At 47.2% G+C, this 25197-nt stretch overlaps 1 protein-coding gene across 7 annotated transcripts in view; it reads left to right on the top strand.

Annotated features, from left to right (window-relative positions):
• MYO9A (myosin IXA) overlaps nt 1-25197 on the top strand; it is a 1132274-nt gene that overhangs the window by 733527 nt on the left and 373550 nt on the right. For all 7 annotated transcript variants that reach the window (XM_069222286.1, XM_069222289.1, XM_069222284.1 and 4 more), the window contains one exon: nt 24097-24177. In XM_069222286.1, the coding sequence (XP_069078387.1) occupies nt 24097-24177 (81 nt within the window). The remainder of the gene's footprint in view (nt 1-24096; nt 24178-25197) is intronic.

Here is a 25197-nt window from a genome sequence, read left to right on the forward strand (position 1 = left end):
GGTGCACCAGTGTCTGACTGCTTGCAGCACTGCCCTGGCGAATTAGGACCTCTGCAGCCGCCAGAACGCCAGGATCTCTGATCCTGGCGGTGCTAGCCATCCCACTGCGGCCCATCCGCCACATTGGCAACGGTCCGACCGCCATCTGCAAACCTGGCGATCATGAGTCCGCCAGGTTTATAATATCCCCCATTGTTTTTGTCTGGCGGCAAGGATAGTATTTTTGGGCCTTTTATTTCACACCTTTTTATTTTTTTCCCTTTTCCTTCGCTGCTCCACTGTCAGAAAGACTACAAGCCAGTTTTTACTCTGGTGTTTTTTTTCTCCTGTGACTGCACTGGTACAATGATTTTTGAAGCCTAAGCAAAAACATTTTGATGTTTGAGCACAACTTATCACCCCAATGCTTTTTGTATCCAAAACTGTGTCCTTCGGTCTAAGGACGATCACATAGGCATTCTACAATGCATGACAGTATTTCAAAGGAGTCTGAAAGTATTTATGTAGCAAACTGAGTTCTTGGCAAGAGTTGCAAATAAACTTCAGGACGATGCCCATATTTATTTGTTTTCCTCATTTACACTGCAGTAGGCAGTGCAGTTTTTATGAGCTATGTTTGACTGTCATTTTGCAGAGCTTTACCTTAGATTAAGACGTTATAGGCCTCATTACAACTTAGACGGTATTTGTTAAAGAGCGCCGAAGCTGCGGATGCCAGTATACCGCCAGTGCTGGCGGTATATCTGGCTCCCTATTTTGACTTACCTCTTACCTCCAGCCTTTCCATGGCGGTGTTTACCGTGGCGGTCGGGGACTCATAATCCCCAGGGAAGCAGTGCTTGCATCGCTGCCCTGGGGATTATGACCGCCAGGCGGAATCCTGACGGTATGTTGGAGGGGCTGGCGGTATGGCCGTGGCTATTGCGCCACGGTCATAATAGCTGGCGGAACACCGCCAGCCTGTTGGCGATATTACTGCCAGCTTACCGCCGGCCGCCAGGGTCGTAATGAGGCCCTATGTCCTCTGCAGAGCTGCTCTTTGTCCACTAGCGAGACTCCCTCCACTATCAAACATAAATGTTAGTCACACGATGCAACAAAAATATTATTGTAAGGAAATGCCTCCTTGGGATGGTTACCCCCTGACTTTTTGTCTTTGTTGATGCTAAGTTATGATTTGAAAGTGTGCTGGGACCCTCCTAACCAGGCCCCAGCACCAGTGTTATTTCCCTAAACTGTACCTTTGTCTCCACAATTGGCACAACCCTGGCACTCAGGTAAGTCCCTTGTAACTGGTACCAAGGGCCCTGATGCCAGGGAAGGTCACTAAGGGCTGCAGCATGGCTTATGCCACCCTGGGGACCCCTCACTCAGCACATGCAGACTGCCTCACAGCTTGTGTGTGCTGGTGGGGAGAAAATGACTAAGTCGACATGGCACTCCCCTCAGAGTGCCATGCCAACCTCACACTGCTTGTGGCATAGGTAAGTCACCCCTCTAGCAGGCCTTACAGCCCTAAGGCAGGGTGCACTATACCACAGGTGAGGGCATAAGTGCATGAGCAAAACCTTAGACATTGTAAGTGCAGGGTAGCCATAAGAGTATATGGTCTTGGAGTTTATCAAACACGAACTCCACAGTTCCATAATGGCTACACTGAAAACTGGGAAGTTTGGTAACAAACGTCTCAGCACAATAAATGCACACTGATGCCAGTGTGCAATTGATTGTAACATACACCCAGAGGGCATCTTAGAGATGCCCCCTGAATACCTACCCGACTTCTAGTGTAGGCTGACCAGTTCCTGCCAGCCTCCCACACACCAGGCATGTTGCTGGCCACATGGGGAGAGTGCCTTTGTCACTCTGTGGCCAGGAACAAAGCCTGTACTGGGTGGAGCCTGTACTCACCTCCCCCTGCAGGAATGTAACGCCTGGCGGTGAGCCTCAAAGGCTCACCCCTTTTGTTACAGCGCCCAGGGCATCCCAGCTAGTGGAGATGCCTGCCCCTCCGACCACTGCCCCCACTTTTGGCAGCAAGGCTGGAGGAGATAATGAGAAAAACAAGGAGGAGTCACCCACCAGTCAGGACAACCCCTACGGCGTCCTGAGGTGACCCCTGCCTTGGGAAATCCTCCATCTTGAGTTTGGAGGATTCCCCCAATAGGATTAGGGATGTGCCCCCCTCCCCACAGGGAGGAGGCACAAAGAGGGTGTAGCCACCCTCAAGGACAGTAGCCATTGGCTACTGCCCTCCCAGACGTAAACACCCCCCTAAATTCAATATGTAGGGGCTCCCCAGATCCGAGGAAATCCGATTCCTGCAACCTGAAGAAAGAGGACTGCTGACCTACAAGCCTGCAGAGAAGGAGGAAGACGACAACTGTTTTGGCTCCTGCCCAACCGGCCTGTCTCCAACTTCGAAAACCTGCTACAGCGACGCATCCACCAGCGACCTCTGAAGCTTCAGAGGACTGCCCTGGACTACAGGACCAAGAAACTCCTGTGAACAGCTGCCCTGTTCAAAACCAAACTACTTCTTTGCAACAAAGAAGCAACTTCCAAAGGCTTCATTTTTCCAGCCGGAAGCGTGAGACTCTACACTCTGCACCTGCAGAAAACCAACACCTCAGGGAGGACTCCCCGGTGACTGCGAGCCCATGAGTAACCAGAGACGACCCTCCTGAGTACCCACAGCGACGCCTGCAGAGAGAATCCAGAGGCTCCCCCTATGACCGCGACTGCCTGTAACAAGGTACCCGACGCCTGGAACCAACACTGCACCCGCAGCCCCCAGGACCTGAAGGAACTGGACTTCGACTCAGGAGTGACCCCCAGGCGACCCTCTGCCTTGCCCAGGTGGTGGCTGGCCTGAGAAGCCCCCCTCCCCGTGCCTGCCTGCACCGCTAGAGTGACCCCCGGATCCCTCCATTCAAACCTATACAAAACCCGACGCCTGCTTTGCACACTGCACCCGGCTGCCCCTGTGCCGCTGAGGTTGTGTTTTGTGTGCCTACTTGTGTCCCCCCAGTGCTCTACAAAACCCCCCTGGAATGCCCCCCCTGAGGACGCAGGTACTTACCTGCTGGCAGACTGGAACCGGAGCACCCCTGTTCTCCATAGGCGCCTATGTGTTTTGGGCACCTCTTTGACCTCTATACCTGACCGGCCCTGGGCTGCTGGTGTGGTAACTCTGGGGTTGCCTTGAACCCCCAACGGTGGGCTGCCTATGCCCCAGAACTGAGACTTGTAAATGTTTTACTTACCTCCTAATCTAACCTTTACTTACCTCCCTGAGGAACTGTTGATTTTTGCACTGTGTCCACTTTGAAAATAGCTTATTGCCATTTTTACAAAGACTGTAAGATATTGCTTTTATTCAAAGTTCCTAAAGTATCTAAGTGAAGTACCTTGCATTTAAAGTGTTTACTGTAAATCTTGAACCAGTGGTTCTTAAAATAAACCAAGAAAATATATTTTTCAATATAAAAACCTATTGGCCTGGATTAAGTCTTTGAGTGTGTGTTCCTCATTTATTGACTGTGTGTGTACAACAAATGCATAACACTACCCTCTGATAAGCCTACGGCTCGACCACACTACCACAAAATAGAGCATTAGAATTATCTACTTTTGCCACTATCTTACCTCTTAGGGGAACCCTTGGACTCTGTGCACACTATTTCTTACTTTAAAATAGTATATACAGAGCCAACTTCCTACAATTAGCACATGGGGGGTTTAAATCTGGACAAAAATTACAGAATTCACTTTGCTCATAGAGAATTAACAGAAGTGTGATAGTGTTGGTAGACTCAACATGCAAAATTGAGGTTATTGCCATCATCATTGTTCTAACACTATGCTCATTTAATATTGATTGCGACTATTATTTATTTGTTTTATTTTTTGAGCTATAAAGTAGCAGAAGGACAGATATTCAAAACGTCTGGTAATTTTTTTACTTCCTTATTGGACAATCATCATATATATATATATATATATATATATAAGGCACGACTATAACCTCAACTTTATCGTCAGAGTGATGCCCTATCTTGGGGGACATGAGCCATCTTCAGTTCCTAGCACCACCCCTACTCCTAGTGCGCCTCTTGCTGAGGTGGCAGCCTTCATCTAATGCACATGTTCCTGCTGCTCTCTCTGATGTGTCTTCTTCAGCACTGCGTATGCTGATGGACCCTGCCCCGGCTGCTGAACCTGATACTACTTCTTCAGCCAAAGGCCAACACTATCTTTGACTCTGATCTCTGGTCTTTCAAGCAGTCCTTCATTTGAGGCTCCTGCTAGTCAAATTGTGCCTCATATTAAAATGTTGCATCCCCGAAGGTAGAGGTGGAGGCAGATTTGCTTAGTTCTTACTCAATCGCTGAAGAGTTTCCCAAGTTTAGTTACCAGAATTTGCATGTTTTCAGCACTCCTGGACCCCTAACTCCTGATAAACGTCCAACAGACCCTTCTGCGGATTTTATATCTTTAAAGGATGTGTTGGGCATGGCGTCTAAACTCATCAAATTGTCTGTACCCTCGGCAGAGCTTAAAACCCAATGTTTTGTTTGAAAATTAATGGCTGGTTGTTCTGTGTCCTTTGATGAGACCTTGTTGGATTTGGTTATGTCAGTTTGGAAGAGGCCAACTTCTGTGCAGGGTGTGCACTGTGAGGTGGCCAGCTGACCAGCTCCATGTGACTCAGTATTTCTATTTTTTTATTTCACCTCACTACGAATGGCTTGAGCTTACAGAGTCTCAACTTCACTTGTCTGCTATGGTTCTTCCATATTATTTCCAGCTAACTGGTGGTCGTTTGGGCTGAATCGAAGAGAAACAAATGATTTCCTTGTAGTCTGTCTCTTTGCTTCTGTAATGGTACATGTATGCCTGCACATTGTTTCTACAGCCTCTGAGTGATGGCATGGTGGTTTCTCTATTACCAGATCAGGTGAGAGACCAATTGTTAATGATGATTTTGAAGCAAGTAGACAACTTCTTTGGTCTGGTCTTGACACTCTGGACCGCAGTGCCCAGAACTTTTTTTGGTCCTTCATAGACATACTTGGTTTAGGCCTTCAGGGAGCAATGCATGCACATGTGTTGGATGTGACCTTTGATGGATCTCATCTTGTTGGAACGGAAAAGGCCCCTCCATGGTGGCAGACCTGTACCCCTGACTTGAGTGGCCCGCCGCATGTTTTCTGGCTCCCTGGTACTGCCTTTTGGTCTTCAGCTAACACAAATCATGCATGTGCAACATGAACTAGGTCTATAGCATGGTGCTGTAGTCTTGTTGGACCAGGAGGTGCAATGTAAGCACTAACCTTTTGATGGTAGTGGGCTACTGCCCTTACCGGTAGTTAAGTGACACAAGCAAGGTGGGGACAGCAAACCGGTTTTGTGTTCAGTGTGAATAGGCCTTTTTAGCTGTGTCGCTGGAGTAGTAACTGCTGGCCGAACCATGTAAACTACATGTATTTAACTCACTCTTGGCATGCATAGATTGCATATAGCGCCGGACAACATGTAATTATTCGTGTTGGGCTGTATGTGTGTGCCTGTATATGGTACATGACATGAAGGCTTTGTGGTTTAATGAGGCTCTGACTGATACCCTTATGGATACTTTAGCGAAGCACTGCTTTTGAAGGCAGATGGCTATGCTCATACACCAGAGTTATGCAACCTTGTCTTTCTTACTCAACATTGACTCCTGAGAGTTTGGTGGTCCAAGCATCCACCATCAAAGTTAACTCTAATTCATCCCCTCCGGATAGGGATTTGAAAAGGATGTAGACAATGTGGTCTGGCTATTAGGTAGCTATATCCATGCCCTTTGGGACATGGCTAGTGAGTTCTTTTTAGCGGTCCTGGTGAAGTTTTGGTCCTCTTTGTCTTTAGTCATTCAGGGTGCAGAAAAGTATGTCATTATGACTCACCCTAACTGCGTGCCACTTATTTGGTGAAAAGGCTGAGACTGCCTTCGAGTACTTTGAGGAAAGAATAACCACAGCACATTTGTTGAGCCTTTCTCCCCCTGGCCTGCAGTTTCACGAGCAGTTTCAGCCCTTTTGAGATTACTCCTAGGATAATGGTGCATAGGCATTGCCGGGCCCGCTACCACCGCAGCAGTAACCTTGTCATTTTAGGGCCTTTAAGATCCACCTCTACTCCTTCCTACATCAGAGTGGCTTTTGGAGGAGCACCGATCGATCTTGTTGCAAGAGGTGCAGGTTCTGTTGACCAAAGGGGACATTGAAAAGGGTGCTGGCCTCAGAAGTAGGAACAGGTTGCTACTCCCGCTGTTTCATTGTGCCAAAGGAGCACAGTTGCTTTAGTTATTTTTTGTATAGTTGCTCTCCATATGCCTTTCTCTGGAAGGACAGAATCAAAATGCGCCCTTTGGCCCAAGTTCCGTCTGCCCTGGTTCTGGGCAACTGGATGGTTTGTTAAACTAACTTCTACTTACCTCCCCCAGGAACTGTTGATTTTTGCACTGTGTCCACTTTTAAAATAGCTTATTGCCATTTTTGACAAAAGTGTGTACAATACTGTTTTAATTCAAAGTTCCATATTTACCTATGGCAAATACCTTACATTTATGTACTTACTTGAATTCTGAATTTTGTGGTTCTAAAATAAATTAAGAAAATACAATTTTTTTATATATAAAACCTATTGGCCTGGAGTTAAGTCTTTGAGTGTGTGTTCTCATTTATTGCCTGTGTGTACAATAAATGCTTAACACTACCCTCTGATAAGCCTAACTGCTCGATCACACTACCACAAATAGACCATTAGTATTATCTATTATTGCCACTATCAACCTCTGAGGGGAACCCCTGGACTCTGTGCACACTATCTCTCACTTTGAGATAGTATATACAGAGCCAACTTCCTACATTGGTGGATCAGCAATGGGGTCTAGGACTTTGCATTTGCTGGACTACTCAGCCAATACCTGATCACACACAAAATTCAAAAAATTGTCATTAGAAATTGATTTTTTGACTATTTTTCTAAAGTTTTGAAAGTCCTGCTCTAGGGCCTTGTGTAAGTCCCTGTTAGCATTTCTTTTTAAGTTTAAAAGTTTATAAAAGTTAGGATTTAAGTACTAGAAGTCGTTTTTAGTTTCTTAAAAAGTAATCCCAACTTTTAGAGTCATAGTGAGTCACACAGATGAGATGGTGATAGAAATCAACCTCACCCCTTACCTGCATCTAGGGATGTCAGAGCTAAGGTCTCTCTGTAAGATAAAAAAGATAAAAACTGGCTCCAACCCTACCATGGCCAAGCTCCAGGGGCTCTTGGTAGAGGTTACAAGGGACCACCCCTCTGAGATGGCCGATCCTCCTGCAGATGGGGAAATTAGTGAACAGGAGGATGAACTCACCCCTCCTGTCCTAATTAGGGAGAACAGGGCTCCTAGAAATCTGTCTCCACAAATCATAGTCTGAGTGTCTGATTCTTCCACAGGGGAGTCCAGTACCTCTGTAAGCATTGAGGGCAACCTCAATGAAGAGGACATCCTTTTAGCAAGGATGGCCAAGAGATTAGCTTTGGAGAAGCAGCTTCAAGCTATAGAAAGGGAAAGAAAAGAAATGGGTTTAACATCCATAAATGGTGTCAGCAACTTAAATAGGGTCAGAGAGAATACTGACGTCCTAAAACTCCCCAAAGGGATTGTAACTAGATATGAAGAAGGTGATGACATCACCAAATGGTTCACAGCTTTTGAGAGGGCTTGTGCAACCAGAAAAGTAAGCAGATCTCACTGGGGAGATCTCCTTTGGAAAATGTTCACTCTCTGGTAAGGATGCAGAATCCTATGACCTCATGAAGGCTGCCCTGATTGAGGGCTTTGAGTTCTCAACTGAGGAGTACAGGATTAGATTCAGGGGGGCTCACAAAACCTCGAGCCAGACCCGGGTTGATTTTGTTGACTTCTCAGTCAAAATACTAGCCGGTTGGATAACTGACAGCGGTGCAAGTGATTGTGATAGGCTGTTTAATGTATTTATGAAAGAACATCTGTTAAGCAATTGCTTCAATGACAAACGGCATCAACATCTGGTAGACCTAGGTCCTATTTCTCCCCAAGAATTGGGAAAGAAGGCAGACCACTGGGTCAAGACAAGGGTGACCAAAACTTCCACAGGGGGTGACCAAAAGAAAGGGGTCACAAAGCCTCCCCAGAGGAAGGGTGGTGAAACATCCAAGGACAAAAACAAAGAGTTTTCAGATGGTCCCCAAAAACCTGCTCAGGAGGCTGGGCCCCGAGCCTCTTCACAATCCACAAATGGGTATAAGGGTAAAAAGTTTGATCCCAAGAAGGCCTGGTGTCACAACTGTAGACAGCATGGGCACCAAACTGGAGACAAGGCCTGTCCCAAGAAAAGTCTCACAACTACTACCCCAGTTAGCACTGGAATAGCCTGTCTCCAGGTGGGATCAACAGTGTGCCCAGAGCAAATCAGGGTTCACACTGAAGCTACATTAGTCTCAGAGGGTGGGGTGGATTTAGCCACACTGGCTGCCTGGCTGCCTAACATGCAAAATTACAGGCAGCAGCTCTTGATAAATGGTAATAAGGTAGAAGCCCTGAGGGATACAAGTGCCAGTGTCACCATGGTGACAGACAAACTGGTTTCCCCGGGACAGTATCTGGCTGGAAAGACATATCCAGTCATCAATGTTGACATTGAAACTAAAGTCCATCCCATGGCAATAGTAACTTTAGAATGGGGAGGGGTCACTGGCCTGAAACAGGTGGTAGTCTCCTCTGCAATCCCAGTAGAGTGTTTGCTAGGGAATGATCTGGAGTCCTCAGCATGGGCTGAGGTAGAGCTCAAGACCCATGTAGCCATGCTGGGTATCCTTGAACTGGTGTGTGTTAAGACAAGAGCACAAAGCAGAGCGCAGGGTGAAAAAGAAGTGTTGGAGTCTGGAATAATGGCCCAACCTTCCAAGAGAAAAGGAAAGAAGACTGCGGGGACCAGCTTCTACACAGCACAATAAACAGGACCTCTCTTCTCAGGAAGATGTTCTGTCCCCTGAGGGAACTGAGTCCATGGAGCTGGAGCCTTATCAGGTAGCGCTCTTGGGCCCAGGCATGGCCCACATTGAAGGCCTTAGACAGAAAGCAGCTGAGCAAGAAAATTGAAAGTTCAGTGGATCCCACAGGTTCTATAGGGAGGATGGACTCCTTTACACTGAGGCAAGAGACCTCAAACCTGGTGCCACTACTAGGAGAGTCGTAGTGCCTCAGGAGTTTAGAGAGTTCATCCTTACCTAATCCTATGACATTCCCTTTGCAAGGCATTTGGACAAACCAAGACTTGGGAGAGAGTAGTCAAACATTTCTATTGGCCCAACATGTCCCAGAAGGTAAGGGAGTTTTGCAGCTACTGTGTCACCTGTCAAGCAAGTGGCAAGAAAGGTGGCCATCCAACGGCCCCCCTCATTCCACTTCCAGTGGTGGGGGGCCCCTTTGAGAGAGTGGGAGTGGACATAGTGAGTCCACTTGAACTTCCCACAGCATCAGGGAACCTTTATATACTGGTATTAGTAGATCATGCTACCAGGTCCCCTGAAGCAATTCCCCTTAGGTCCACTACTGCCCCTGCAGTAGCCAAAGCACTCATAGGTATCTTTACCAGAGTAGGTTTTCCTAAGGAGGTGGTTTCTGACAGAGGTACCAACTTCATGTCAGCTTACCTAAAACGTGGAATGAGTGTGGGGTGACTTACAAATTCACCACACCATACATCCACAAACCAATGGTCTTGTGGAGAGATTTAACAAGGCATTAAAGGGCATGATCATGGGGCTCCCTGAAAAATGCAAAAGGAGATGGGATGTCCTCTTGCCATGCCTGCTTTTCACCTACAGAGAGGTGCCACAGAAGGGAGTAGTGTTTTCCCCCTTTGATCTTCTGTTTGGCCATCCTGTAAGGGGGCCACAAGCATTGTAAAAGAAGGCTCGGAGAGACCGCTCCATGAGCCTAAACAAGATGTAGTGGACTATGTGCTAGGCCTCCACTCAAGGATGGCAGAGTACATGGAAAAGGCAAGCAAAACCTTGAGGCCAGCCAACTACTCCAGAAGTTGTGGTATGAACAAAAGGCTGTAATGGTTGAATTTTAGCCAGGCCAGAAAGTCTGGGTTCTGAAGCCTGTGGCTCCCAGGGCACTCCAGGACAGTTTGAGTGGCCCTTACCCAGTGCTAGAAAAGAAGAGTCATGTCACTTACTTAGTGGACCTGGGCACTAGCAGGACACCAAAGAGGGTGATCCATGTTAACCGCCTTAAACTCTACAATGACAGGGCAGACCTAACCATGTTGATGGTTACAGATGAGGATCAGGAAGCAGAGAGTGAACCTCTCCCTGACCTCCTCTCAACTGACCCTAAAAATGGCTCAGTAGATGTAGTTGTCTACTCAGGCACCCTCTCTGGCCAACAGCAAGCTGACTGCAGGCAAGTCCTCCAGCAGTTGGCTGAGCTCTTTTCTTTGACCCCTGGTCAGGCACACCTGTGTACCAATGAACCAGCGCTGGTTTATCGGTCGAAGAGCCAGGTCTTGAGGAGCCTTCTGAATGCGAGGAGGTCCTGGGTCTGGCGAAGGGATGTGGGGAGAGAGTTCCAGGTCTTGGCGGCGAGGAAGGAGAAGGATCTGCCGCCGGATGTCTTGCGCTGGATTCGGGGTACGATGGCGAGGGCGAGGTTGGCGGATCGGAGTTGACGTGTTGGGGTGTAGAAGTGAAGTCTGGTGTTGAGGTAGGAGGGTCCGGTGTTGTGAAGTGCCTTGTGAGCGTGGGTCAGGAGTTTGAAGGTGATCCTCTTGTCTACCGGGAGCCAGTGGAGTTCCTTTAGGTGAGGGGAGATGTGACTTCGGCGGGGTATGTTGAGGATCAGTCGGGCGGAGGCATTTTGGATACGTTGGAGGCGTTTGATGTCTTTGGTTGGGATGCCTGTGTAGAGTGCGTTGCCGTAGTCAAGTCTGCTGCTGACGAGGGCCTGGGTCACCGTCTTTCTGGTTTCTGTTGGAATCCACTTGAAAATTCTGCGGAGCATTCGGAGGGTGTTGAAACAGGAGGAGGAGACAGCGCTGACCTGTTACCATATACTCTTATGGCTACCCTGCACTTACAAAGTCTAAGATTTTTCTTAGACACTGTAGGGGCATAGTGCTCATGCACATATGCCCTCACCTACGGTACAGTGCACCCTGCCTTAGGGCTGTAAGGCCTGCTAGAGGGATTACTTACCTATGCCACAGGCAGTGAGAGGTTGCTATGGCACTCTGAGGGGAGTGCCATATCGACTTAGTCATTTTCTCCCCACCAGCACACACAAACTGTGAGGCAGCCTGCATGTGCCGAGTGAGGGGTCCCCAGTGTGGCCTAAGACAAGCTGCAGCCCTTAGAGACCTTCCCTGGCATTAGGGCCCTTGGTACCAGGGGTACCAGTTACAAGGAACTTATCTGAGTGCCAGGGCTGTGCCAATTGTGGAAGCAAAGGTACAGTTTAGTGAAAGAACACTGGTGCTGGGGCCTGGTTAGCAGGGCCCCAGCACACTTTCAATCGAAACTTAGCATCATGCAAAAACAAAAAGTTAAGGGTTAACCATGCCAAGGAGGCATTTCCTTACAGTAACCATGCAAACAGCAGCATTTTCCTACACAACCCCCCCTCAACTTTTTCAGTGACCAAACCACAGCAAAGTCCTCCCTCTAAATGGCACTCCAACGCTGCCCCTAGGGACTAACCTCCTACTAATAAAAGCAACAGGCTGGTCAAGGCCTTCATCACTGGTTTGGGATAGGACTTCTCCTATCCCATGTTCAGAGGCATCAGGCTGCACAATGAACTGCTTAGAATAATCTGGAACTTTCAAAACTGGTGCTGAGCAATTAGCTTCTTCCAGGGTGTCAAAGGCCTTTTGACAGTCCAAGGTCCAGTTAACCTTTCTGGGAATTTTCTTGGCGGTAAGTTCTGTAAGGGGAGTCACTATGGATCCATATACCTTGACAAACCTCCTATAGTAGCCAGTCAAGCCAACTTGAGTCTGGGTTTTTGGAGAGTCCCAGTCCAGATTAGTCTGGATCTTGGGTTGTAATGGCTGTACTTGGATTCCACCTACAAGGTGTCCCAAGTAAACCACTGTACCCTGCCCTATCTGACATTTGGATGCCTTGATAGAGAGGCCTGCAAAACCTTCTTCAGGTGGACCAGGTGATCCTGTCAGTTGAAGTTAAAGACAGCAATATCATCTAGATATGCTGCCCTAAAGGACTCCAAGCCTGCAAGGTCTTGATTCACCAACCTTTGGAAAGTGGCAGGGGCATTCTTTAAGCCAAAGGGCATAACAGTAAACTGATAATGCCCATCAGGTCTCGAGAACACTGTCTTTTCTTTCGCTCTAGGTGCCTTTTTGATTTGCCAGTACCCTGCTCTCAAGTCAAAGGTACTCAAGAATTTGGTTGCACCTAATTTGTCAATCAGTTCATCTGCCCTTGGAATGGGGTGAGCATCTGTCTTGGTGACAGAGTTGAGCCCTCTGTAGTCCACACAAAACGTCATCTCTCTCTTTCTATCCTTGGTGTGAGGTTTGGGGACCCAGACCGCTGGGCTAGCCCATGGACTGTCAGAGTGATCTATCACTCTCAATTCCAGCATCTTGTGGACTTCCACTTTGATGCTTTCCTTGACTTGGTCAGACTGTCTGAATATTTTATTCTTGACAGGTAAACTGTCTCCTATGTACACATCATTGGTACACAGGTGTGCCTGACCAGGGGTCAAAGAAAAGAGCTCAGCCAACTGCTGGAGGACTTGCCTGCAGTCAGCTTGCTGTTGGCCAGAGAGGGTGCCTGAGTAGACAACTACATCTACTGAGCCATTTTTAGGGTCAGTTGAGAGGAGGTCAGGGAGAGGTTCACTCTCTGCTTCCTGATCCTCATCTGTAACCATCAACATGGTTAGGTCTGCCCTGTCATTGTAGAGTTTAAGGCGGTTAACATGGATCACCCTCTTTGGTGTCCTGCTAGTGCCCAGGTCCACTAAGTAAGTGACATGACTCTTCTTTTCTAGCACTGGGTAAGGGCCACTCAAACTGTCCTGGAGTGCCCTGGGAGCCACAGGCTTCAGAACCCAGACTTTCTGGCCTGGCTAAAATTCAACCATTACAGCCTTTTGTTCATACCACAACTTCTGGAGTAGTTGGCTGGCCTCAAGGTTTTGCTTGCCTTTTCCATGTACTCTGCCATCCTTGAGTGGAGGCCTAGCACATAGTCCACTACATCTTGTTTAGGCTCATGGAGCGGTCTCTCCGAGCCTTCTTTTACAATGCTTGTGGCCCCCTTACAGGATGGCCAAACAGAAGATCAAAGGGGGAAAACACTACTCCCTTCTGTGGCACCTCTCTGTAGGTGAAAAGCAGGCATGGCAAGAGGGACCACTAGAGCGACCTCTAAAGCCTCACAGGACTGCCCTGAATCCCTGCACCAAGAAACTCCTGTGAGCAGTTCCTCTGCTCAACAACCTGCAACAAACTTGCAACTTTTCTACAACTTTAAAGACCTCACTCTTCCCGCTGGAAGCGTGAGACTTCACACTCTGCACCCGACGCCCCCGGCTCGAGATCCAGAGAATCAACACCACCGGGAGGACTACTCGGCGACTGCGACCCCGTGAGTAGCCCGGGAGGACCCCCCTGGACACCCACAGCACGCCTGCAGAGAGAATCCAGAGACTCCCCCTGACCGTGACTGCCTGTAACAAGGGACCTGACGCCTGGACCATGCACTGCACCTGCAGCCCCCAGGACCAGAAGGAACCGAACTTCAGTGCAGGAGTGACCCCCAGGCGACCCTCTGCCTAGTCCAGGTGGAAGCTGGCCCAAGAAGCCCCCCTGTGCCCTGCCTGCACCGCTAGAGTGACCCCCGGGTCCCTCCATTGAAACCAATACAAAACCAGACGCCTGCTTTGCACACTGCACCCGGCCGCCCCTGTGCCGCTGAGGGTGTGTTTTGTGTGCCTACTTGTGTCCCTCCCCCCCCCCCCCCCAGTGCTCTACAAAACCCCCTGATCTTCCCCCTGAGGACGCGGGGACTTACCTGCTGGCAGACTGGAATCGGAGCACCCCTGTTCTCATAGGCGCCTATGTGTTTTGGGCACCTCTATGACCTCTGCACTTGACCGGCCCTGAGCTGCTGGTCTGGTAACTTTAGGGTTGCCTTGAACCCCCAGCGGTGGGCTGCCTATGCCCAGGAACTTAGAATTGTAAGTGTCTTACTTACCTCATAATCTAACCAATACTTACCTCCCCCAGGAACTGTTGATTTTTGCACTGTCTACTTTTAAAATAGCTTATTGCCATTTTAACAAAAACTGTATAAGTTATTGCTCTAATTCAAAGTTCCTAACTTACCTGTGTGGCGTACCTTGCATTTTATTTATGTACTTCAAATCTTGAACTTGTGGTTCTAAAAATAAATTAAGAAAATATATGTTCGGTGGCATGTGTAGCTGCAGATACACATTCTGTGCATAGTCCGCCGTCTGGTGTTGGGTCGGAGTGTTACAAGTTGTTTTTCTTCGAAGAAGTCTTTTCGAGTCACAAGACCGAGGGACTCCTCCTCCTTTGTTTCCATTGCGCATGGGCGTCGACTCCATCTTAGATTGTTTTTTTCCCGCCATCGGGTTCGGACGTGTTCCTTTTCGCTCCGTGTTTCGGGACGGAAAGATAGTCATAACTTCGGAAAACTACGTCGGTATTGTTTAGTTCGGTATCGGGTTAGATTAGAATCGGCACCGAATCCTGAAGAGCTCCGGTAGCCTTTCGGGGTAATTTCGATCCCCCGTCGGGGCCTGGTCGGCCCGACCGCGTGCAACATCGACACTGATGGAACGGACCCCGTTCCGATTCTGTCCTAAATGCCACAGTAAATATCCCTATACAGACCAGCATTTGGTCTGTAACTTGTGCCTGTCACCCGAGCACAAGGAAGAAACGTGTGAGGCCTGTCGAGCGTTTCGGTCGAGAAAAACGCTCCGTGACCGAAGAGCCAGACGGTTGCAGATGGCGTCCACGCCGACAGGACAACGAGGGTTCGAGGAACAGGGAGAAGAAGAAGATGCCTTCTCCATCCATGAATCGGACTCGGAAGAATTCGACGTCGAAGAAACCGTGAGTAAGACGTCGAAGCAAGCACCACACGGGAAAACAGACAAAGCCCAGGGGACGCCACTGCCAACAGGCCATGGCTCAACCCATAAAGTAGGTGACCGTCCATCGGCACCGAAAAAAGGCGAACTGGTGCCGAGGTCGTCCGACTCGGGTCGAGACACAGGCACGCAGCAATCTCGGGACCGAGAAAGTGCTGCAGAAAAGGGTCGACACCGAGACAGCACCACCGAGGCTGCTCGGCACAGAGACAGCGGCACCGAAGATGGTCGATGCCGAGAAAGTTCGACACCGAAAAAGAGAAAAATCTCGTCGGAGCCGAAAACAACAAAAGACACGGTTTCGGTGCCTAAACGACCAGCAACCGAACCGACAGCCAGTTCGTACTCAGAGGAACAATCACTGTCCTCCCAAATGCGCAAACACAGGTTTGAGGAAGATTTACAAACCACAGATGTAGACCACACCCAAAAGCGGATCTTCATACAAAGTGGTACAGGGAAGATCAGCACTCTTCCCCCAATCAGGAGGAAAAGGAAACTCGATTTCCAACCACAAGAAAAGACACCACAAGCAAAAGTGGTAAAGAAGGTAACTCCACCACCCTCTCCACCACCGGTAACTCTTACATCACCGGCACAGACTCCGTCACATTCACCAGCTCATACCACTATGAGCCAAGATGACCAGGATGCGTGGGATCTCTATGACGCCCCAGTATCAGACAATAGCCCTGAGTCGTACCCTACTAAGCCCTCACCACCTGAAGACAGTACAGCGTATGCACAGGTGGTAGCTAGGGCAGCAGAGTTCCATAACGTGTCGTTACACTCAGAGCCTGTCGAGGATGACTTCCTTTTCAACACCCTCTCCTCCACCCATAGCAATTATCAAAGCCTCCCTATGCTCCCGGGAATGCTAAGGCACGCTAAACAGATCTTTAAAGGACCTGTCAAAAGCAGAGCAATAACTCCAAGGGTGGAGAAGAAATATAAAGCACCGCCCACGGACCCTGCTTTTATCACATCTCAACTGCCACCAGATTCAGTTGTCGTAGGAGCAGCTCGTAAAAGAGCCAACTCGCACACATCAGGCGACGCACCACCTCCAGACAAGGAGAGCCGCAAGTTCGACGCAGCTGGGAAAAGGGTTGCAGTACAAGCTGCAAACCAGTGGCGCATCGCTAACTCGCAGGCGCTCATAGCGCGATATGACAGAGCCCATTGGGACGAGATGCAGCATCTCATCGAGCATCTACCCAAAGAATTCCAGAAACGGGCAAAACAAGTGGTTGAGGAGGGACAAATATCTCCAACAACCAAATACGTTCCTCTATGGATGCAGCAGATACAGCTGCAAGAACAATAAATACCGCGGTAACCATAAGGAGGCACGCATGGTTGCGCACATCCGGCTTCAAACCTGAGATACAACAAACAGTGCTCAATATGCCGTTCAATGAACAACAATTGTTTGGACCCGAAGTTGACACGGCAATTGAAAAATTGAAAAAAGATACTGACACAGCTAAGGCCATGGGCGCACTCTATTCCCCGCAGGGCAGAGGCACTTTTGGCACGTTTCGCAAAACAACCTTCAGAGGGGGGTTTCGAGGTCAAACCACACAAGCTAGTACCTCACAAACAACACCGTCTACCTGCCAGGGACAGTACCAAAGGGGAGGCTTTCGGGGCCAATACAGAGGGGGACAATTCCCTAGAAACCGGGGAAAATTTCAGGGTCCCAAGACCCCGCCAACCAAACAGTGACTCACAAGTCACTCAACCCCTTCACACAACACCAGTGGGGGGGAAGACTAAGCCAGTTCTACAAATTTTGGGAGGAGATAACAACAGACACTTGGGTCTTAGCAATTATCCGGCATGGTTATTGCATAGAATTTCTCCAACTCCCTCCAAACGTCCCACCAAAAACACAGAATATGTCAAAACAGCATTTAGACCTGCTAGATCTGGAAGTTCAAGCATTACTACAAAGGGACGTAATAGAATTCGTACCAGGTCCACAAATAAACACAGGACTTTACTCACTGTACTTTCTAATACCAAAAAAAGACAAAACACTGAGACCAATCTTAGATCTCAGAACACTAAACACCTACATCAAATCGGAACACTTTCACATGGTCACGCTACAGGACGTATTACCACTGTTGAGACAACAAGACTACATGACAACCTTAGATCTAAAAGACGCGTATTTCCACATACCGATACATCCCTCGCACAGGAAATACCTAAGGTTCGTATTCAAGGGGATACATTACCAATTCAAAGTGTTGCCGTTCGGTATAACAACCGCACGAGAGTCTTTACAAAATGTCTAGCAGTAGTAGCTGCACATATCAGAAGGCAGCAAATACACGTGTTCCCCTACCTACGCGATTGGCTAATCAAGACCAACTCCCTAACAAAGTGTTCACACCACACAGATTATGTCATACAAACCCTCTACAAACTAGGGTTCTCCATCAACTATACAAAGTCACACATTCTGCCGTGCCAAACACAGCAATACTTGGGAGCGACAATCAACACAACAAAAGGGATAGCCACTCCAAGTCCACAAAGGGTTCAAAATTTTTACAAAGTCATACAAGCCATGTATCCAACACAAAAAATACATGCAAAGATGGTGTTAAAACTCCTAGGCATGATGTCCTCATGCATAGCCATTGTCCCAAACGCAAGATTGCACATGAGGCCCTTACAACAGTGCCTAGCATCACAATGGTCACATGCACAGGGTCACCTTCTAGATCTGGTGTTGATAGACCGCCAAACATACATCTCGCTTCTATGGTGGAACAGTATAAATTTAAACAAAGGGCGGCCTTTCCAAGACCCAGTGCCACAATACGTGATAACTACAGATGCTTCCATGACAGGGTGGGGAGCACACCTCAATCAACACAGCATCCAAGGACAATGGGACGTACATCAAAGAAGGTTTCATATAAATCACCTCGAATTGTTAGCAGTATTCCTAGCGTTGAAAGCATTTCAACCCATCATAATCCACAAATACATTCTTGTCAAAACAGACAACATGACAACAATGTATTATCTAAACAAACAGGGGGGAACACACTCGACACAGCTGTGTCTCCTAGCACAAAGGATATGGCAGTGGGCAATTCACAACCACATTCGCCTAATAGCACAGTTTATTCCAGGGATCCAGAACCAGCTAGCAGACAATCTCTCTCGGGATCACCAACAAGTACACGAATGGGAGATTCACCCCCAAATTCTAAAATCTTACTTCCAAATTTGGGGAACACCTCAAATAGACCTATTTGCAACAAAAGAGAACGCAAAATGCCAAAACTTCGCATCCAGGTACCCACACCGGCAGTCTCAAGGCAATGCTCTATGGATGAATTGGTCAGGGATATTTGCGTACGCTTTTCCCCCTCTCCCTCTTCTTCCATATCTAGTAAACAGATTGAGTCAAAACAAACTCAAACTCATACTAATAGCACCTACATGGGCAAGACAACCTTGGTATACAACACTACTAGACCTGTCAGTAGTGCCTCATGTCAAACTACCCAACAGACCAGATCTGTTAACACAGCACAAACAACAGATCAGGCATCCAAACCCAGCATCGCTGAATCTAGCAATTTGGCTCCTGAAATCCTAGAATTTGGACACTTAAACCTCACACAAGAATGTATGGAGGTCATAAAACAAGCTAGAAGGCCATCCACTAGACACTGCTATGCAAGTAAATGGAAAATATTTGTTTGCTACTGCCATAATAATCAAGTTCAACCATTACATGCATCTCCACCGGATATAGTAGGATACTTACTACATTTGCAGAAATCAAATCTGGCCTTCTCTTCCATAAAGATACATCTCGCAGCAATATCTGCATACCTGCAGATTACTCATTCAACTTCACTGTTTAGAATACCTGTCATTAAAGCATTTATGGAAGGCCTAAAGAGAATTATACCACCAAGAACACCACCTGTTCCTTCATGGAACCTCAACATTGTCTTAACAAGACTCATGGGTCCACCTTTCGAACCCATGCATTCTTGCGAAATACAATACCTAACGTGGAAAGTTGCATTTCTCATTGCCAATACATCTCTAAGAAGAGTAAGTGAAATTCAGGCGTTTACTATACAGGAACCATTTATTCAAATACACAAAAATAAGGTAGTTCTAAGAACCAATCCAAAATTCTTACCAAAAGTTATCTCACCGTTTCACTTAAATCAAACAGTAGAACTACCAGTGTTCTTTCCACAGCCAGACTCAATAGCTGAAAGGGCACTACATACATTAGACATCAAAAGAGCACTAATGTACTACATTGACAGAACAAAACTAATTAGGAAAACAAAACAACTATTTATTGCATTTCAAAAACCTCATACAGGAAACCCAATATCAAAACAAGGTATAGCCAGATGGATAGTTAAGTGCATCCAAACCTGCTACCTTAAAGCAAAGAGAGAGCTGCCTATTACACCAAAGGCACACTCAACCAGAAAGAAAGGCGCTACCATGGCCTTCCTAGGAAATATTCCAATGAACGAAATATGTAAGGCAGCAACATGGTCTACGCCTCACACATTTACTAAGCACTACTGTGTAGACGTGCTATCTGCACAACAAGCCACAGTAGGTCAAGCTGTACTAAGAACTTTATTTCAAACTACTTCCACTCCTACAGGCTGAACCACCGCTTTTGGGGAGATAACTGCTTACTAGTCTATGCAAAGCATGTGTATCTGCAGCTACACATGCCACTGAACGGAAAATGTCACTTACCCAGTGTACATCTGTTCGTGGCATTAGTCGCTGCAGATTCACATGCGCCCACCCGCCTCCCCGCGAGCCTGTATCCGTTTGGAAGTAATCTCCAACATTTGTACATTTGTAAATATATTACCTTAACCTTTATTTTGTACATACTTATTCATTCCATTGCATGGGCACTATTACTAACATACACAACTCCTACCTCACCCTCTGCGGGGAAAACAATCTAAGATGGAGTCGACGCCCATGCGCAATGGAAACAAAGGAGGAGGAGTCCCTCGGTCTCGTGACTCGAAAAGACTTCTTCGAAGAAAAACAACTTGTAACACTCCGACCCAACACCAGACGGCGGACTATGCACAGCATGTGAATCTGCAGCGACTAATGCCACGAACAGATGTACACTGGGTAAGTGACATTTTCCTTTTCTACATAAAAAATATTGGCCTGGAGCAAAGTCTTTGAGTGTGTGTTCCACATTTATTGCCTGTGTGTGTACAACAAATGCTTAACTATCTTACCTCTAAGGGGAACCCTGAGACTCTGTGCACATTGTCTCTTACTTTGAGATAGGATATACAGAACCAACTTCCTACAATGATAATAAACAAACAGTAACCAAAACCCCAATGCCACCTACCTCCCCCACCACTTCAACCACCCAACCAGTTGAATCCTCTCCATCGAATGTCAAAAGCAAAAAAAAAAAAAAAAAGCCAAATGGGAGTAACCCTTAGGGGTGTCACAGTGGGGCAGATTGTCTCTCAAGCCTCCAAGAAGGTAGGTGACCTGGGGAGCTAGTAACATCAGGCTACAGAGTGGGAGCATCAGTCGTGATCATGTAGGCGGTTTGTAGTGCCTGCTGCCTCCAAGTTGTGGGCCTGCTTGCAGCAGAATTGCACAGCCAGTTTGGAATCTCTGAAATAGTGTGTTTTTGCCATTACAGAGGACGTAGAGGTGAGCCAGAAACAAGAGGACATAGGTGAGGTTCTTTTTTTTTTAAGCAGTCGCTCAGCAGGGAGGAACTCTATGTGAGCTGTCTGTACTCTCAAGTAAAATCTAGATAGAATGACCATGTATTCCCCTGATACTGCATCTCTCCCTTTTCCCAGGCCAGGCAGAGTATCGTGTCACAATCTGTAATGTAAGTGGCGAATGACAGTGGGTCAGGCAGGCACCGTGGCTGGGGCCCCTAATGCCCGTGGGAACGCTCCACCGAAAAGAGATGTGCGATGGTCTCCAAAGAGGGCCCTCATTAGGGTCTCAGTGTAATCCTGGACAGTAGTCATATCACTGGATTCAGGCAGACTCAATAGGCGAATGTTGTTTCTCCTTGACCATGCTTCTAAGTCCTCGTTTTTGGCTTTTATGAGGGCAAGGACTTTGTCCATGTGAAGGAGCCATTCAGTAGTTGCCACTACCCCATCGTCTGAATCAGACACTTGCTGTTCTAACTGGGGCAGTCTGTTTTCATGCTTATAGAGGCAGCTGACCATATGGTCCAGCCTATTGGTGAACATGTTGATTTTAGCGTCAATAGTTTCTAAGCTGTTGCGTATCTCTGTGAGAAGACCTTTGATGGCTATATGTCCATTGCCGGCATCCCGTCCTCGGCCAAGCATTCATCATGTTGTTTAGCTGGTCTCAACAGCAGCTTTGTTTGGTTCCTGTTTATCTTTCACCCAATGTGGGTGTCTCACCAAGAGGTGCATGTACAGGTGTCCCAACAGCAATCACTACAGTCAGGGTAAACTGGCCCTGCCACGCCGCATACCCCAGTGGGGCATGAGCAGGCCAAGAGATAGGCGATTGCTTTGGGTGGCCACCAGCACAGGACAGCAAAGCAGCACAGCCTGGGCAGCAGGGTGCAGACCCACAGACTCCAGGGCCAGCCAGGAGAATGGGGTACTCAACTATGCCGGCAGGGCAAAAAGAAGAGGGCAGTCTCAAGTTTGCAGCTTTTCCCAGCCCAGTAATCAAGTCTTGTTGCAGCCTCCCTCACCAGAAGGGGCTAGCTCAATCATCCAAGAGGGTCCGCAAGTCCCGTGCTGCCAACAGCGGACCAGTTGCCAGTGATCCGAACACATCCCTAGGCTCTAAGTCAGCCCCATGAAGGGGCAGTCAAAGCAACAGGAAGCCAGCCGGCATGGTCACCCGCGTTAACTGCAGATCTCCATGCCTGCAGCCTCTCAGTGCAACAGCTGGGTGCGGCAAGAAGGGGAGGCCCCAGACCCCGGCACAGGGCAGCCAGCCGATCGTGTGCAAATGAGCTGCACCACGCAGATCCAAGCCACAGAACTCTGGTTCTCTGGTGACCTCCGTATCTCTCATCCAGGAAGACAGGACTTCCACAGAAGGCAGTGGCACAGGTCGCCCTCCAAAGTAAACACGATGCAACTGCATTCGGCCTCCCTGTCCTCTATTGCTTCCAGGGGTAGGCCAAGGATATTGATCTGCATCACGACAGGCTGCACCCCCAAAGTGTCTCACTAGCCCCCCTTCAGCACCACTGGCAGTCACCGACGCTCTTCTGGAACTTTAAGGATCTTCTTTAGGATGCAATTTTTGTCAGCATGCTACTCAAACGGCAGCCCAATCCAGTAGTTATGAAGGATATTGCACTGGGCCAGCGGAGTTTCACAAAGTGGTGGCCATCTTGAAGCCCAGCTCACCAGCGTCCGCTCATTTATGGATATTTAGTTTTTGTTTTAGTATTGTAGTCCAAATTTCAGCCCATGCTTCTCTTACCAGGTGAGTGCCAAAGAAGAGTCAGAGTGTTACTAACAAGTAGTACATTTCTAAGGGAGTTGTATATAATTTTGACTTTTGGCTATGGTGTAAGAATTAAGATCTGAGGAAACATATGAGGACACTTCGTATTACCCAGAAGTTATAGGAAATTAGATATTTGAAAATATTTGTTGCTATTTCCTTGTCATTCTGACTTTCCACGTTCCGGAGCGAGAGGAAACCCGTCCGAATCCGACAGCAGAAAGAAAACAATCTAACAATGGAGTCGATGCCCATGCGCAATGGAACCGAGAGGAGGAGTCACTCGATCCTGTGACTCCGAAAATAATTCTTCGAAGAAAAACAACTTGTAACACTCCGAGCCCAACACTAGATGTCGAAATGGATATGCATAGCATGTGAATGCATTTTTGCCTTTCATAAAGACATGTAATATTTTTTCTTCAAACAGTCAAGTGAAAAAGCTAAACTACATACTGTTAGTTCTTCCATGACTCTGAGCTTTTGGCCTGGAAGGTTGTGGGAAAAGAACTGACATCCGCGCACTGATATGGCATCTACATAGACAACTGCGATGTTATAGACGGCTCCACCAACACTGACGACGCCACGCGGAGTCAGACGCGACACGTGGATCCGAACAATGCCACCCGACGGTGCGCGCAGGGTACTGCTCAGCAGAAAAATTCCGGATTCTAAGCTGACTCCAGGAAGCCAGGTGAGGAATCTGCAGCTAGAAAATCTCTACCAGATAATTCTTTACCGAAGGTAAGTAACTTGTTCTTCGATTTCATACTCACTTCAATCTATTAAGTCGAAGTGAGGTCCTGGAAGCTTAGATGATTGAGCCTTAGTGGCAGTTTTTATAGTTTGACTGTAGAGATTGGGGTATTGTTCATCCTTGTCCAACCTTGGAATGAAGCCATATTGAATGTCTATCAAAGTGTTGTATTTTTTCTTAAATTTATAGAGTTCTGATTTGTTTGTGCCTGTTTAGTTAGATTTGGCGAGACTTTCCTCACTGTATCCTTAATGTCCTGGTTCAAAAGGAAATACAAGTCAAATGAGATTCTTGGACAATCCAGTGTATGGGTTCAATAAGGAGCCTTGAGCATCGGTGAACCAGAAGTGCTATAAACGCTTCAGAATTAACAATGGACTTTAGAAAATTCAGAGTCTTTTTTTTGGGGGGGGGGGGTTTGAGGCCCTTGTGCACTTTTCCAATTCCAGCAGAATCCGTACAGGATTTTGTTAAAATTATGTTGACGTCTTTGAAATTAATTATATATTTGAAATCGCTTACTTTGCTAAAGTAATCCGTCCTTCTCTTTCTGTTGCAGGCCTCTCTGAACAAGCTGATGGATACTCTTGGCCAAGCCGAGCCGTATTTTGTCAAATGCATCCGTTCCAATGCTGAAAAGGTGATGACTGTGCACATTAGCACACTTACTATAAAGAGCACATTTAACCCCTCATATCATATTCCTGCAGCTTTGGTTCCTAATCAATGGTTATGAATATTAGAAGTGTCCCACCTCTGCGCAGTATCATAGATTTATATGTTAAATTTATCTATATTTTAGATCTATATAATATATATATATATATATATACACATATATACATTTTTTAATTAAAATCTCACAAAACAGTAAAAAACACAAGCATTTTAAATGCCTACCTGTACACCTCAGCCCGGGAGTCAGCTTGCCAAATTCTGTGTGTTTTTCCTTTGAAGATAGTGTGCAACAGAAAAGAATAATTTATTAATGAACATTGTGGCATAACTTTAACATAGCTGCACTAAGCTACCGTGAATAACTAAGCAATGAAATGTAAATGGAGCTAGATATAGAGGCTCTCTACTGTGATGTGGCTGCTTGCCTACGCAGAATGAACGTAATCCGGGTAAGCCACCAACCCTCGTGACAGTTGCATGACTAGACATAACAAGGAGAACAGTTCTCATTGTTGCAGATAGTGCACATTTCCAGTGATTCCATTAGTGGCTTCTGTTTTCATTAAAGAGTCTCCATTTAACTGTCTAGAAATCCTTGAATTAGGAACCTTAACTCCTCCAATGGAGTTACCTATTTCTGATAGAGATATCTAGCCACAGATTCCTTACTTTAGAATCTCCCCCAGGCGCGAAACTGGACCCTGAAATCTTTTCTAGTAGCATGTCTGCACGTCCGAAGAGGGCAACGAACGACTCTGTATCGACTTTGTCCACCAAATGTGACATTGACGGAGCCCATATATCCCCCTCGTCGATGTCAGTTCCCTCTTTTCCTCCTTGCAATGTGAAACCGGTGCAGTTAGGGGACCGTTTTTTGGCCAATCCCAACAGTTTGTCGAGGAAACAGTGTGCTTTTTGAGATGTCTACTGGGTTTAAACCCTATGGATCTTGTGGCAGACAAATGTCGATCACAAATTCTCA

The sequence above is a fragment of the Pleurodeles waltl genome, chromosome 3_1 (genome assembly GCF_031143425.1).
Source record: "Pleurodeles waltl isolate 20211129_DDA chromosome 3_1, aPleWal1.hap1.20221129, whole genome shotgun sequence".
Classification (NCBI taxonomy): Eukaryota; Metazoa; Chordata; class Amphibia; order Caudata; family Salamandridae; genus Pleurodeles; species Pleurodeles waltl.